The sequence below is a fragment of the Mus pahari genome, chromosome 10 (assembly GCF_900095145.1).
Source record: "Mus pahari chromosome 10, PAHARI_EIJ_v1.1, whole genome shotgun sequence".
In the NCBI taxonomy this organism is placed as follows: Eukaryota; Metazoa; Chordata; class Mammalia; order Rodentia; family Muridae; genus Mus; species Mus pahari.
Genome location: NC_034599.1, coordinates 107,589,861 through 107,603,135, shown reverse-complemented (window position 1 = coordinate 107,603,135; position 13,275 = coordinate 107,589,861). Strand labels below are relative to the sequence as shown.

The 13,275-nt window shown below is 45.4% G+C and overlaps 1 protein-coding gene across 4 annotated transcripts in view; it reads left to right on the top strand.

The window, feature by feature from the left end:
• Cnot10 (CCR4-NOT transcription complex subunit 10) overlaps nt 1–13,275 on the top strand; it is a 52,497-nt gene that overhangs the window by 34,103 nt on the left and 5,119 nt on the right. For 3 of the 4 annotated variants that reach the window (XM_029543279.1, XM_021206276.2, XM_021206274.2), the window contains 5 exons: nt 6,583–6,696; nt 8,231–8,361; nt 9,259–9,294; nt 9,483–9,610; nt 12,750–12,825. In XM_029543279.1, coding sequence (XP_029399139.1) covers nt 6,583–6,696; nt 8,231–8,361; nt 9,259–9,294; nt 9,483–9,610; nt 12,750–12,825 — 485 coding nt within the window. The remainder of the gene's footprint in view (nt 1–6,582; nt 6,697–8,230; nt 8,362–9,258; nt 9,295–9,482; nt 9,611–12,749; nt 12,826–13,275) is intronic. The other variant, XM_029543278.1, reaches the window with a different exon arrangement.

Below are 13,275 nucleotides of genomic sequence, written 5' to 3'. Positions count from 1 at the left end.
AGTGAGTTCCAGGACAGCCAGGGATACACAGAGAAACCCTGTCTGGAAAAAAAACCAAAAAAAAAACAAAACAAAACAAAACAAAAAGATACATGATCAATCTCTTGAGTTTCAATTTTTCTTTTTATTTATTTATCTATCTATCATATATACAGTATTCTGCCTGCATTTATGCTTACATGCCAGAAGAGGTCATCCAATCACAGTGTAGATTATAAACTTCTATGTGGTTGCTGGGAAATTTAATTTAGTACCTCTGGAAGAACAGCCAGTGCTCTTAACCTCTGAGCCATCTCTACAGCCCGAGTTTCAATTTTTCATGTACATATAAAAGAAGACAAGTCTAAAGAACCCATTCTAAGCATGCTAAAGACAGGTAATAGATAGTTGAGGTAGTTATGAGATTCTGTGTTAATCAGAGTCTTTCAAAGGCATCCTGGAGGCTGGGAATGTAGTTCAGTTGGTGAATGCTTTCTTGGCATTTCCAAAGTCCTGGATTTTTATCCGAAAAGCTAGTCCTGGTCACACAGGCCTGTAACCTCGGCCCAGTGCAGGTGGAGGCCGGAGGGTATAAAGAACAGATAACACCTTCTCTCAAAAAACTCAGGCCTGGTAGTTCCCGCCTCTGATCCCAGCAGTTCAGAGGTACAGAAATACCTGGTTTATACATAGTGAGTTCCAGGACACCCAGGAGTATAAAATAGAGAAACACTATCTCAGAAAAAAACAAAGAGAATAGAAACAGGGCCTGGATTCTTGTTGAAGGACACTTGCTATTCTTCCAGAGCAGACCCAGGTTCAGGTTTAGCACTCACAGTCAGTCGGCTCACGGCATTGTTAGCTCCAATTCCACAAGTTAATGGGAGGCCATCTTCTGGCTTCTACAGACACAGCACACAAATGGGGCACATTTATACATAAAACCATCCATACATCTTTTAAGATGTCAAGATACATCTTTGTAAAAATACTGATTTCCCCCAGTTGGGAAGTGTTTCAGGATTAGTTGATGGGGCTGGAGGTGTGGTTTTGGTGCTTCAAAGCCTATGCTAGGATTGGAGAGTTGTGAGGACGTGGGTGGGATTCCCAGCACTCACAGGTTACCCACAACCGCCTGTAACTCCAGTTCCAAAGGATCACATGCCCTGTCTGACCTCCATGGATACCAGGCACGTACATGTACATGGTACATATACATACATACAGGCAAAACATTCATACACATGAGATAATGCACACAAATTTTTAAAAATCACATGTTATGGGCTAGAGAAATGACTCAGAAGGTAAGAGTTCTGGCTTCTTTTTCAGAGATCCTGACTTCAATTCCCAGCAACCACATGGTGGCTTATACAATCTATAATGAGATCTGGTGCCCTCTTCCAGCATGCAGTCATACATGCAGACAGAACACTGTGTACAAAAAAAAAAAACCACTGTGTACATAATAAGTAAATCTTTAAAAAAATAAATAAAAACAGCCGGGCGGTGGTGGCGCACGCCTTTAATCCCAGCACTCGGGAGGCAAAAGCAGGCGGATTTCTGAGTTCGAGGCAAGCCTGGACTACAGAGTGAGTTCCAGGTCAGCCAGGGCTATACAGAGAAACCCTGTCTGGGAAAAAACAAACACACAAACAAACAAAAAATAAATAAATAAAAACAAAAAACTTGTGCTCTTCCCAAGAGCTGGTGTTCCATTCCCAGTGCTCAGGTCAGGTAGCTTCCAGCCTACTGTGATTCCAGCTCAGAGGGATCCAAGAGTTTCTGCTCGTATGTACCCGGCAGCACACACACTATTAAAAATAAAATTTAAAAAACCAAGAATGTGAGCTCAGGATGGCATTAGGACTCAGTAGACAGAGGTAGATAGCTCTGAACTTGAGGCCAGCCTGTTGTGTATAGCAAGTTCCAGACCAGCCTAGATTGTATAATGATGACACCAAGTCTCAGAGAAATAAAACTGGAGAGCTGGCTCAGAGGTTAAGAGCACTGGCTGCTCTTCTAGAAGACCTGGATTTGATTCCCAGCACCCATGTGGTAGCTCACAGCTGTTTATCCCAAAGATGTGAGAAAGACCACCTAACCAAATCATCATGGCCAAATTAATTAAGGCAAGCTTTTTTATTTGTGTACATGGACTGCCCCCCCCTCCCAAAGACAGGGTTCAAGAGGTCAACATTGAACATGGCAAAGACAAGGTTTTTATAGCTTAGGGGTAGGAAGTTTCTAAATGGGGGGATTTGGCTGGCAAATAAGTTAGCCATAACCTTCTGGACAAAGACATGGTTGTAAGGTAGTCATGACAACAGGTGGGCTTAATAACATTTTGACATAAAAGTTGAATTGCGAGATGGTTGTAACAACCTCCTGAAGCAAAGGAAAGGTTGCAGGTAGTCATAACACCTTCTGAAACAGAGATGTAAAGTTTTCTTAGAGTGGATACTTGAGAGAACACATAATGTTTAGAAAGGATATAAATATAGCCCAACCAACAGTGCTGTTGATCATCATTTGTCATGACTTCATAGAGACCAAAAAACATCTAGTGGTGTTCTGGTGGCTTCTTGCCACTTCTGCAGATTCAGGCCTATTAGCAGAGCCTTACGATTTCTTCTAGGTCAAACTGCCATTACTAATTCGAAAATGGAGTTTTTGAGTCCTACCATTGCTGATTCGTAAATGGTGTTTTCAGATGGATCGAACTGCCACTACTGATCCGTGTAAAGTAAACTGCTGATATCCTGACAGCACAGATTAGATTTGCTCCAAAAAATATTTCTAAACAGGTCTACATCCCTCTTTGCTCTAGTAACCTTTCCTTTCCACTACTTTGGTGGGCAATGGGCTAGAAAAGAAATTAAAACATATAAGAACCCTTATTTAAAGTAGGTTTTATAAAAACCTAAACCTACAGAGATAGTTTCTGTTTGTCTTTACTGTAAAATGGCCTTTAAGCCCAGTGTGAATGCAGGCTGGTTTATCAACCATTATTCCAGTTTCAGGAGGAGATCTGATGCCCTCTCTGGACTCCATAGGCATGCACATGATACACACACACACACACACACACACACACACACACACGCAAAGTCAGTAAGACAACAACAAAGGATGCTGTTATCATAGATAATATAGATCAGGACTGGTTGAAACTTGATGGTCTTTATGTCCTAGACTTTGTGTTCTATGCCCAGCACCTCCAAGAATTTATTTGATGTTAAAAATAAAGGGCTAGAGAGATGGCTCAGTGGTAAGAGCACTGGCTGCCTTTCCAGAGGACCAGGTCAAATCCCAGCACCCACAAGGCAGCTCGTAACTATCTATAACTCTAGTTCCAGGGGTCTGATACCCTCACAAAGATATACGAGCAGGCAAAACAATATACATAAAATAAAAATAAATCATTTTTAAAATAAAAATAAATTAGAGGGCTAGGCAGTGGTGGCTCACAACTTTAATCCCAGCACTTCGAGGCAGTGGCAGACAGAGTTCAAGGCCTTCCTGGTCTAAACATCGAGTTCCAGTACAGCAAGGGCTGCACAGAGAAACCTTGTCATTTATAAAAGGAGGGGAGTGAGGTGTGATGATGTATTCATGTAGATTTGTTCATATAATCTCAGCACTGTGGAGGTAGAGCCTGGGAGGTGAGTGGTTGAAGGTCGCCTGCAGCTACATAGCTGCATAGAGTTTGAGGCCAGCCTGGGATACAGGAAACCCTGGCTCAGAGGCAGGCCTCTTGGGGACTGCAAATGTGGCTCTTTCCATAGATTACCTAGCAAGTGCTAAGCCTTTGTTTTGATCCCCACCACAGCATAGAGGACATGGTGGTCACATTCTGAGAATCAGGAGTCAGATTATAGCTGGCAGGTTTTTGGTTTTTTTGTTTTTGTTTTGTTTTGTTTTCAGGATTTCTTGTAGAGAAGTAGAATAAGCTTTGTAGTTTGGGACTATTTGTTCTAGTTTTATTTCTTTGAATTCTTACGTTTTTCACTTTTGTTGTGCACTGGTTTTGTTAGCCAATTTTTCAAATGATACTTGTTGTGAAATTGTAAAGACATTTTCTTTTGGAAAATGGTGGGTTTGGCTGTGTCAGCCTCTTTCCCATTGGTTGGAATTTGCGGTATCTGGACTGCTTTCCTTTCGTCCCCAGGGCATCCCTTGGACAGTTTTCAGTGTCTAGCTCAGCTTCAGCTGCTGATGGTGACTGCTGCTTAAGGAGACGTCTCCTTCACCTTTCCTTCCTTCTCTTTCTAGTTGTTGTCTGAGGACTTAGCTGGCTCCTCAGGCCTGTGCTATAGAGTGAGGGTTTTGTCAGATTCTCCACAGGGGGCAGAAACTCGAGTGTCCCTGCCCTTGCCTCTTCCATCTTCCAGTCTGATGAGCTGTCAGATCCACTGAGCGTCAGGTAAAAGGGATCAGACAGTGACTCCAGGGTGTAGTGTGTGTTGGGGATGGGGAGTGTTTTAAGTAGCAATGGTCAAAAGTAAAACGAACAAGAACAAAAAAAGAAAAAAAAAAAGAACAAAAGTAAAAACGATTTCCTGCAAGGGCTTAGTAGATAGAGCAGGGCGTGTTTCTTTTTGTTGTTCAGAGCCTATGGGAAATAGTATTTTCTAATAGGAAACTGAGTGGAAAGGGTGCTAAGAAGTGCTCTGGAGTGGATTATCAGGCCTCAGGAAGAGGCCTCATGACAGTTGGTTCAGGGCAGTGATCTGGATGTAAGCCAGATTGGCTGGGGTTTGGTGCTGAGAACTGAGTGTTGGTATCTACTACCGAACCATCCCCAACCCCCAGTTTTATATTGACGTATCTAAATGTTTTAGGAGGTTGATTTTACTAATAGAATCTTAATGGTGCTGTGGTAAAGGTTGGGGAAACATTGACTCTCTTGCACATAGGTATGGTGTGGGCTTGCTGGAAAACTGTCCTGCTGCAGAACTCCTGTGATTGACGTCTGGATCCAGAGTAACTTGACAGTGGGCTGCAGCAGTAATAGCCACCTACTGTCAGGAAAGCCTGCCTTGTGGGGTCCTGTTCTGGGCACCAGGAGCTACAACGTGCTATGGGAACCAAGGAAAGTGGGCTCTACTGCAACTTTTGCTTTTGTTGTTCTTTAGCTTTTTTGGTTTTTTGAGACAGAATTTCTCTATGTAGCCTTGGCTGTCCTGGAACTCACTCTGTAGACCAGGCTGGTCTCAAACTCATAGAGATCCATCATCCTCTCTACCTTACAAGTGCTGTGATTAAAAGCCTGCACCAGGGCCGGGCGTGGTGGCACACGCCTCTGATCCCAGCACTCNGGAGGCAGAGGCAGGNGGATTTCTGAGTTCGAGGCCAGCCTGGTCTACAGAGTGAGTTCCAGGACAGCCAAGGCTATACAGAGAAACCCTGTCTCGGAAAAAAAAAAAAGATTAATACAAGGGTCTGCATTCAGTCCTAATACTAAATAATTTTATTTTCCTTTCTAACAATACATGTGTGACTATTAAATTGTTTTTTCTTTATGTGTATGTGTGGTTTCACTGTGTATACCCGGTGCCTATGAGGGACGGAAGATAGAATTCTATCCTCTGGAGCTAGAGTTACAGACAGTGCTGGGACTTGAACCCAGGTCCTCTGCAAGAGCACCCAGTACTTAGCTTCTGTGACACATCTCTAATACCCCCCCCACTTTTTTTATTTTATTTTCCTAGATGTAACCCAGGTGCCCTAAAATACACTATCCTTTTGCTTCTGTCTCCCGAGTGCACTGTGTACTTGGAGAATGTATAACATTGCTGTTCTTAAAAACACAGAGGGTTTGGACCCAACCTAGAAGGTAGCCCAGACGTGCACGTTACTTTACTGGGTAAAAGCCCTGAACTCAGCCCTCAGAATTTCCATGGTATGAAGAGAGAACCGCCCCGACAAACTGTGTCTGGCCACTCATTATACATGTGATGTAGCACGTACATGTTCACACACACCCAAGATAATTTTATTCAAGTAAAAGGCTTTAAAACAAAATAGGAGTAAGAAGATTGGTGTGAGCCAGGCAGTAATGATGCACTTCTTTAATCCAAGCACTTGGGAGGCAGAGGCAGGCAGATTTCTGAGTTCGAGGCCAGCCTGTTTTACAGAGTGAGTTCCAGGACAGCCAGGGCTACACAAAGAAACCCTGTCTCAAAAAAACAAAAAGAGGGCCGGGCGTGGTGGCGCACGCCTTTAATCCCAGCACTCGGGAGGCAGAGGCAGGCNGATTTCTGAGTTCGAGGCCAGCCTGGTCTACAGAGTGAGTTCCAGGACAGCCAGGGCTACACAGAGAAACCCTGTCTCAAAGAAAAAAGGAAAAGTGTATTTGGAAACATGTGTCCTACACGTCACTTCACCCTTAAACCTTTGTGTTTTGGATGACTTTTTGAGATTATGGTATAATTACATCATTTCCCAGCCTTGCTGTCTCCTTCCCTCCCTCCTGCTCTCAGAACCGTACAGTCTGCTCAGTCCTTACACCGTTACTTATTTTCACGGCCTTTCAGTATTGGACAGAGGCACCATTGACTATGTTTAACTTGAGTCTGATCTCCTCTCTTTGTGTTGTAGGTGCTCCATCCTTGCTTGCAGTGCATATGTGGCTCTGGCCTTAGGTGATAACCTCATGGCTTTGAACCATGCAGATCAGCTCCTGCAGCAGCCCAAGCTGTCTGGCTCTCTTAAGTAAGTATGACTTCACCTGTACTCTTGCTTGTTTCAGTTTCTCATTGCTCTCTACGTGGCTTGCTTGACTCTCCAGTGGGATGTGTGCCAGTGAAGGAAGCACGTGAGCATGTTAAGATGCTTAATGCTGGAACTTAGGAGGTAGGGGCAGGAGGATCAGGAATTCAGAGCCAGTCAGATAACTTCCCAGGTTACCCTGACCTACTTGAGACCCTGTCCTGTCTCAGGTTAAGAAAAGGAGGGAAGAAGGAAGGACAGACAGGCAGTGGTAGCTCATAACTGTAAGCCTAGAACTAGAAACTGAGACAGAAGGATTAGTTGCTTTTAAGTTTTCTTAACTTTGTTTTTAAAGATAGAGCCCTGGTCTGGCTTTAAAAACAAAGTTAAGAAAAAAAAATCCACAAATGTGGCTTAGTCCATAGAGCGCTTGCCTCTTATGCATGAAGCCCTGGGTTCAGGTGCAGCATGCACATAACATGTGCCACATGTGTGTGTCGTCCTGGCAGTGGTGGTCACAGGGTATGGGCAACAAAAGCTGAGGGTCCCCTTGGAACTGTATTGCGGATTTTATTTCCTTTTAGACAGGACTTTAGTATGTGACCCTGGGTGGCCTGGCTGCCTCCCTCTACCTCCTGTGCTAAGACTAAAGCTGTGCTCCACTGTTCCTGGCTTAGAATGTGAGTTTTGTCTGTCTGTTTTATTTTGTTTGAGGGATTGTACATTTAATTTATTGCTAGCATGTGCGTGAATGTAGGTGTACAATAGCCACAGTATGTGTCACACTCACAGGGGAAAGTCAGAGGACAACTCCAGGGGCAGTTCTCACACTCCACCTCATGTGGGTTCTGCTGTGGCACTGCGATGTGGGTGGGGCACGACATCACGGAAGGCCAGTGGATGTCAGGCGTGGGCTTTTCCTTAGTGCTCACGTGGAGCTTAGAAGATGGCTCAGCTTGGGGTTAGTTCTTCTGACTTGATGGGGCCTGAACTCAGATCCTTCAATGTTTTTGTTCTTGGATTTTGTTGGTTTTGTCTTGTTGGGATTTTGGTTTTTGTTTGCTTTTAGTTTGGTTTGGCTCAGTTTTCAAGATAGAGTTTCTTGTGTAGCCCTGTCTATCCTGGAACTCTGTAGAACAAGCTGGCCTCGAACTCAGAAATCCACCTGCCTCTGCCTCCCAAGTGCTGGGATTACAAGCATGCACCACCACTGCCCGGCTGTTTGTTTTTTTGTAACTGTATTACTTGTTTGTCTGTCTGTGGCATTTGTACAGATGGTGAGTGGGGTGGTACAGATGTGTCATGGTATGCGTGTGGAGATCAGAGAACAGCTTACAAGACGTAGCTCTTTCCAGCACGAAAGTTGGATTCAGGAAATAGGCTTGTTGTAAAGAGTTAGCCTTCTTGCTGGGGTAGACTACCTAAGTCAGCTTAGCTTTCAGGTCAGGGACGAGGGCATGCATGCCCAGTGGCTCTATGCATTAAGCATTTCTGTGATGACCTGTTATTCAGACTGGAATTTGCATTTTCATTTCAGATTTTTGGGCCATTTATATGCCGCAGAAGCCCTCATCTCCCTCGACAGGATATCTGATGCCATTACACACTTGAACCCAGAGAATGTCACTGATGTCTCCTTAGGGATCTCTTCAAATGAGCAGGACCAAGGTTAATGAGGACACATTGATGAGAACTAGTCCCTGTTGCCACTCCCGAGCTGTGTAATTCAGGACACGAGGGTGTGGCTGTGAAGGGAAGGAAGTGAAGCCGGCTCTCCGTGCTTACAGCTGTTCTTACTGTGTAGTGATTGCTGGCTACGGAAGGCTGGGTGCTGCCTGTCTCATGGCCTCAGTTCTCACTCAGAGGCTGAGATGTTAGGATTCTTCCCCTCCCTTCCATTCCCTCTTCCCTTCTTCCTTCCTTCTTTCTCCTTACCTTACCCTTCCTTCCATCCGTCCGTCCATCCTTTCTTCCTTCCTTCCTTTCTTCTTTCTTCCTCATGCCCCACACACCTCCTTCCCCGCCCTCCCTCACTCCCAGTTTTTGGTTTGTTTTTTGTTTTTTTTTGGTTTTTTTTTGTTTTTTTTTTTTTTGTTTTTAAAAAAAGAGATGTAATCTCACTGTTTGCCCAGGCAGGCTTCAAACCCCTGGGCTGTGCCACCCTCCGACCTGGCTGGGCCTTTTGAGTGCTAGGATTGCAGATATTTGTGCCAGCTCACCTGGCTTAAGATTTATTTTGGGCTTTGTTCTGACACTTTTTTTCTATGAACTGATTCCACTGTGCAAGAGGGAATGGAGACATGGTTTTCAAACAATTTTCAGTCACATTTAAGTGTCTGAAAATCACCCATGTGAATTAGACATGGGTGATTCCATGTGGTCCCCTCTTGATGACTAACTCTCTCAGGCGGGGTGGCAGTGAGGTTGCATCCTGATACCTTTAGCAGAGCCTCCACAACTCCAAAAGCAAACGCTCGCTCTTGTTAAGTCCCTGCTTGGTAAGAGACTTAGGTGTTAGAAGATGTGCTGTTGTCCTGCCTCAGATCTATTTTCATGTATTTGTAGGATCAGACAAGGGTGAAAATGAAGCAATGGAATCCTGTAAGTAAGAAGTTTTGTAAATCCTTAAGTAGCCTGGCCTGCATCCCAAAGACTTAGACCCTGCATCTCTGTGTCCTTCGTGTATCTGTCAGCCTGAGGAGTAGTGCTTTGTCCCAAGTGCTCAGCGTGGAGCGGTGCTCTCTGTCCTCAGCACAGCCCCTTCATCCGTGTCTACGCTCTCTCCTCAGCTGGCAAGCGCGCCCCTCAGTGCTACCCCAGTTCTGTGAACTCTGCCCGGACTGTGATGCTCTTCAACCTGGGCAGTGCATACTGCCTGAGGAGCGAGTACGACAAGGCCCGCAAGTGTCTGCATCAGGTGAGAAAACGTGAGGAGAGGACAGCCTTCATGCACACCAGCCATTAGAGGACCTGGGAGTGTATGGAGTTTGTGACTTTTGATTGAAGTTTATGGTCAGTTTATTAAACATCTGAAATATTTTTCCAGGTTTAAAATATTCTTGGGAGCATGATGGGGCACATTTTTAATCCCAACATTTGGGAAACAGAGACAGGTAGATCTCTGAGTTCAAGGCTGGGCTGACATACAAAGAGTTCCAGGCTATCCAGAGCCTCCTAGTGAGACCCTGTGTGCTGCCTGGTTTGTATTAACTTTATAGAAGCTAGAATCATTTGGAAAGAGGGGCTCTTTAATTGGAAAAATGCCTCCATAAGATCTGACTGTAGGACATTTTCTTATTTACTGATTGGTGGTAGGTGATGCCATCCCTGGGCTGGTGGTCCTGGGTTCTATAAGGCAGCAGACTGAGCAACCCATGAGGAGCAAGCCAATAAGTAGCACTCCTCCATGGCTTCGACATCAGCTCCTGCCTCCAGGCTCCTGCCCTGTCTTGAGTTCCTCCTGACTTCCCTGGGTGATAGGCTATAAACTTCAAGTGGAAATAAACCCTTTCCTTCCCAATTGATTTGGTCATAGTGTTTATCACGGTGCATGCCTTTCATCCCGGCACTCAGGAGGCAGAGGCAGGCAGTGAGTTCGAGGCCAGCCTGGTCTGTAGAGCCAGTTCCAGGACGGCCAGGGCTACACAGAGAAAAGACATCCTAAGAGAAGCTGCATTCTCACACTATTAGGGAGACTGACTCTGAGACTGACCCAGCTCCCAGGAGACATGGCAGCTTCCATACACTGGGCTCACACAGGTGACCTTGGTGTGTGTACAAGAGACGGGCTGTATCATGGGAAGTAACCATCTGAAAGCTTGGTGGTATTTAGTCAGCATTTCAAGTACAGAATCAAAACGTGGATGCTGATCTCTCCAGGGAGACTTGGAGGGGCTGAGCAGGTGAGCTGTAAGCTGCAAAGAGGTGAAATGTCTTATCAGTGATGGAGTTTGTATATACCAGCCCTTCTGATGCTCTCTGGCCGCAGGCCCTGTGGCCAGCAGGGCTTTGATCTGCAGTTAGTGTGTTAGTCCCATTCAGATTCTCATACGGCAGGTGGTAGTGGCTGCTGCCATGCAGGAAGAGGCAGATGAGGTCAGTTCTGTCGGGGTCTCTCTCAGGTTTGTTTTTGGTCTCTGTTCTTTGGGTTAATCCGGTAGCAGGGCCATTGTTAATTGGGAGGCCCACCGTGTCTAGAACAACAGAACAGTGTCTTGGAGAGTCAGAAAGGGCTCTGAGCTGATGTTTCCAAAATCCCCCACCCATGATTCTGAGCAGCCAGCAGCCACGTGCCATTAAGTCTCAGGAAGTTGTTACCTTGAATTCTCTTATTCAAGGCTAGAGAGAGAGAGAGAGACTGTGGTTATGCAAAGAATAACAGCAGATGACTTGTGGTTACTAGCCCTAAGAGAAAATAGAATTTAAAGAGTACCGTGTACATGTGTATGTGTGCATGTGTGTAAGTTAGAAGATAACTTATTAACTTAGTTATTTCCTTTACCCCGATCATCTCAACACCCCCTTTCCCTCCCCCCCCCCCGCAAAAAAAAAGTGAGTATCCAGAGCTAACTGTTACCTGCCTGTGTGGGAGAGGCACATCTTTTTTGTTTGTTCATTTTTGTTTTTGTTTTTCGAGACAGTTTTTCTCTGTATAGCCCTGGCTGTCCTGGAACTCACTCTGTAGACCAGGCTGGTCTCAAACTCAGAAATCTGCCTGCCTCTGCCTCCCAAGTGCTGGGATTAAAGGCGTGCATGAAGAAGAGATGTAAGATAAACAGTCAAATTTGTGGTGCTGCTGAGGTGGCTCAGCAGTTAGAATGCCCCAGTTAGGTACTGACAGTCACCCATTCACTCCCCTCCAAGGATCTAAAGGGGTAGATCTGACCTCTGAGGAAAACAGGACCAGGAAGATGATTAGCTGGGAAAGTCCCTTACTCTCGAGCCCAATGGCCTAAGTTAACTCCCCTAAGACCCATTGGTGGATCAGCTTGTACAGTTGTCCTCTGACCTGCACTGTGGCACATAACACTGCCCCACACATGCAGGACTGAATAAACAGGAAAGAAGGAATTAGAGACTAGAAAGATTGCTCAGCTTCTTTTGTTTGTTTGCTTTCAAAACGGGATATCTTTGTAACTCTGGATCTGGCTGTCTCAGAATTCACTCTGTATACCAGGCTGGCCTTGAACTCAGACACCCACCTGCCTCTGACCCTTAATCTCCTGAGATAGCTCAGTTATTAAGAGCACTTATTCTTGCAGAGAACTCAGGTTTGGTTCCCAGCATCCACCTGGTGGCTCTATAACTCCAGTTCCTGAGGATCTGATGCTTTCTTCTGATCACCTCAGTTTGCTGGACATGGATGTGGTGTACATGCATGCATGCATACATACATACATACATACAGGCAAAACACATACACATAAAAATAAACTGATCTAAAAAAATTTTTTTAACAGGTGAAGTCATACAGACCTGTAACTCTGAGCCAGGTAGAGGTCAGGGTTAGAAGTTCAGGGTCATCCTTGGCTGAATACTCTAGGGTTGCTATCTCAAAAAATAATTAAGGGGTGGGGAGCCAAAGGCAGTGCTGGGGAAATGGGTAGAGGCTGGGTAACCTACGTTTCTATCCATACACGGGGGAAATACTTACTGAGTTTAATAGTCGATAGGTTTCCAGAAAAAGCAATGCTAAGTGAGGTAGCATGTTCCTGTACCCTGTACCCTGTACCCTGTACCCTGTACCCAGGGTGTGAGGCCGGAACATCACCCTGTGTTGAAAGCCTAACATCCCCTTTTGGCCACAAATAGCCAGGCATAATAGGTTCAGGCACAAGACACTCAGTGTGAGGCCATCCTGGGCTACAGGATAAGACAGTGTAAGAGCAAAGGCAGCTGGGCGAAAGCATAGGCACCAAGGGGTTCTGAGAACAGGACTTCAGAGTCAGCCTGCCAGCTTCTCATGGAGAATGTCTCTGGGGCTTTGTTTCTGTTGCCATACTTGGAGTTGTATCTTAAACTGTTGGTTCTCACTGATCTCTCTTTGATGGGCAAAGGCGGCATCGATGATCCACCCTAAGGAGGTGCCCCCTGAGGCCATCCTGCTGGCCGTCTACCTTGAGCTGCAGAATGGTGAGTCTCTTCCGGGTATTGACCCTCAACGTGCTCAAGAGTTTTGGTGTATCTGCCATCTCTCTTCAAATTCAAGCTCGGGACAAGGCGTGTTGGTTTGTCATTAACAATGGGAGCATTTGAGAGGTAGGGGCAGGAGGCGGGCAGGGCTCATCTGCCTCTAAAAGAATACAGCCTAAAGCTTCACCGTACTTGTGAACATGACCCATGGTTTCTTTTTCTTTTTTATTTTTTTTTTTTTGAGACAGGGTTTTTTGTGCAGTCCTGGCTGTCCTGGAACTCACTCTGTAGACCAGGCTGGCCTTGAACTCAGAAATCCACCTGTCTCTGCCTCCCAAGTGCTGGGATTAAAGGTGTGCGCCACCACTGCCCAGCTGACCCATGTTTTCTAAATAAAAAGTATAGCTTAGAGTACTGTACCTCAGCAGATAACAGGCATTGCTTCTGGCG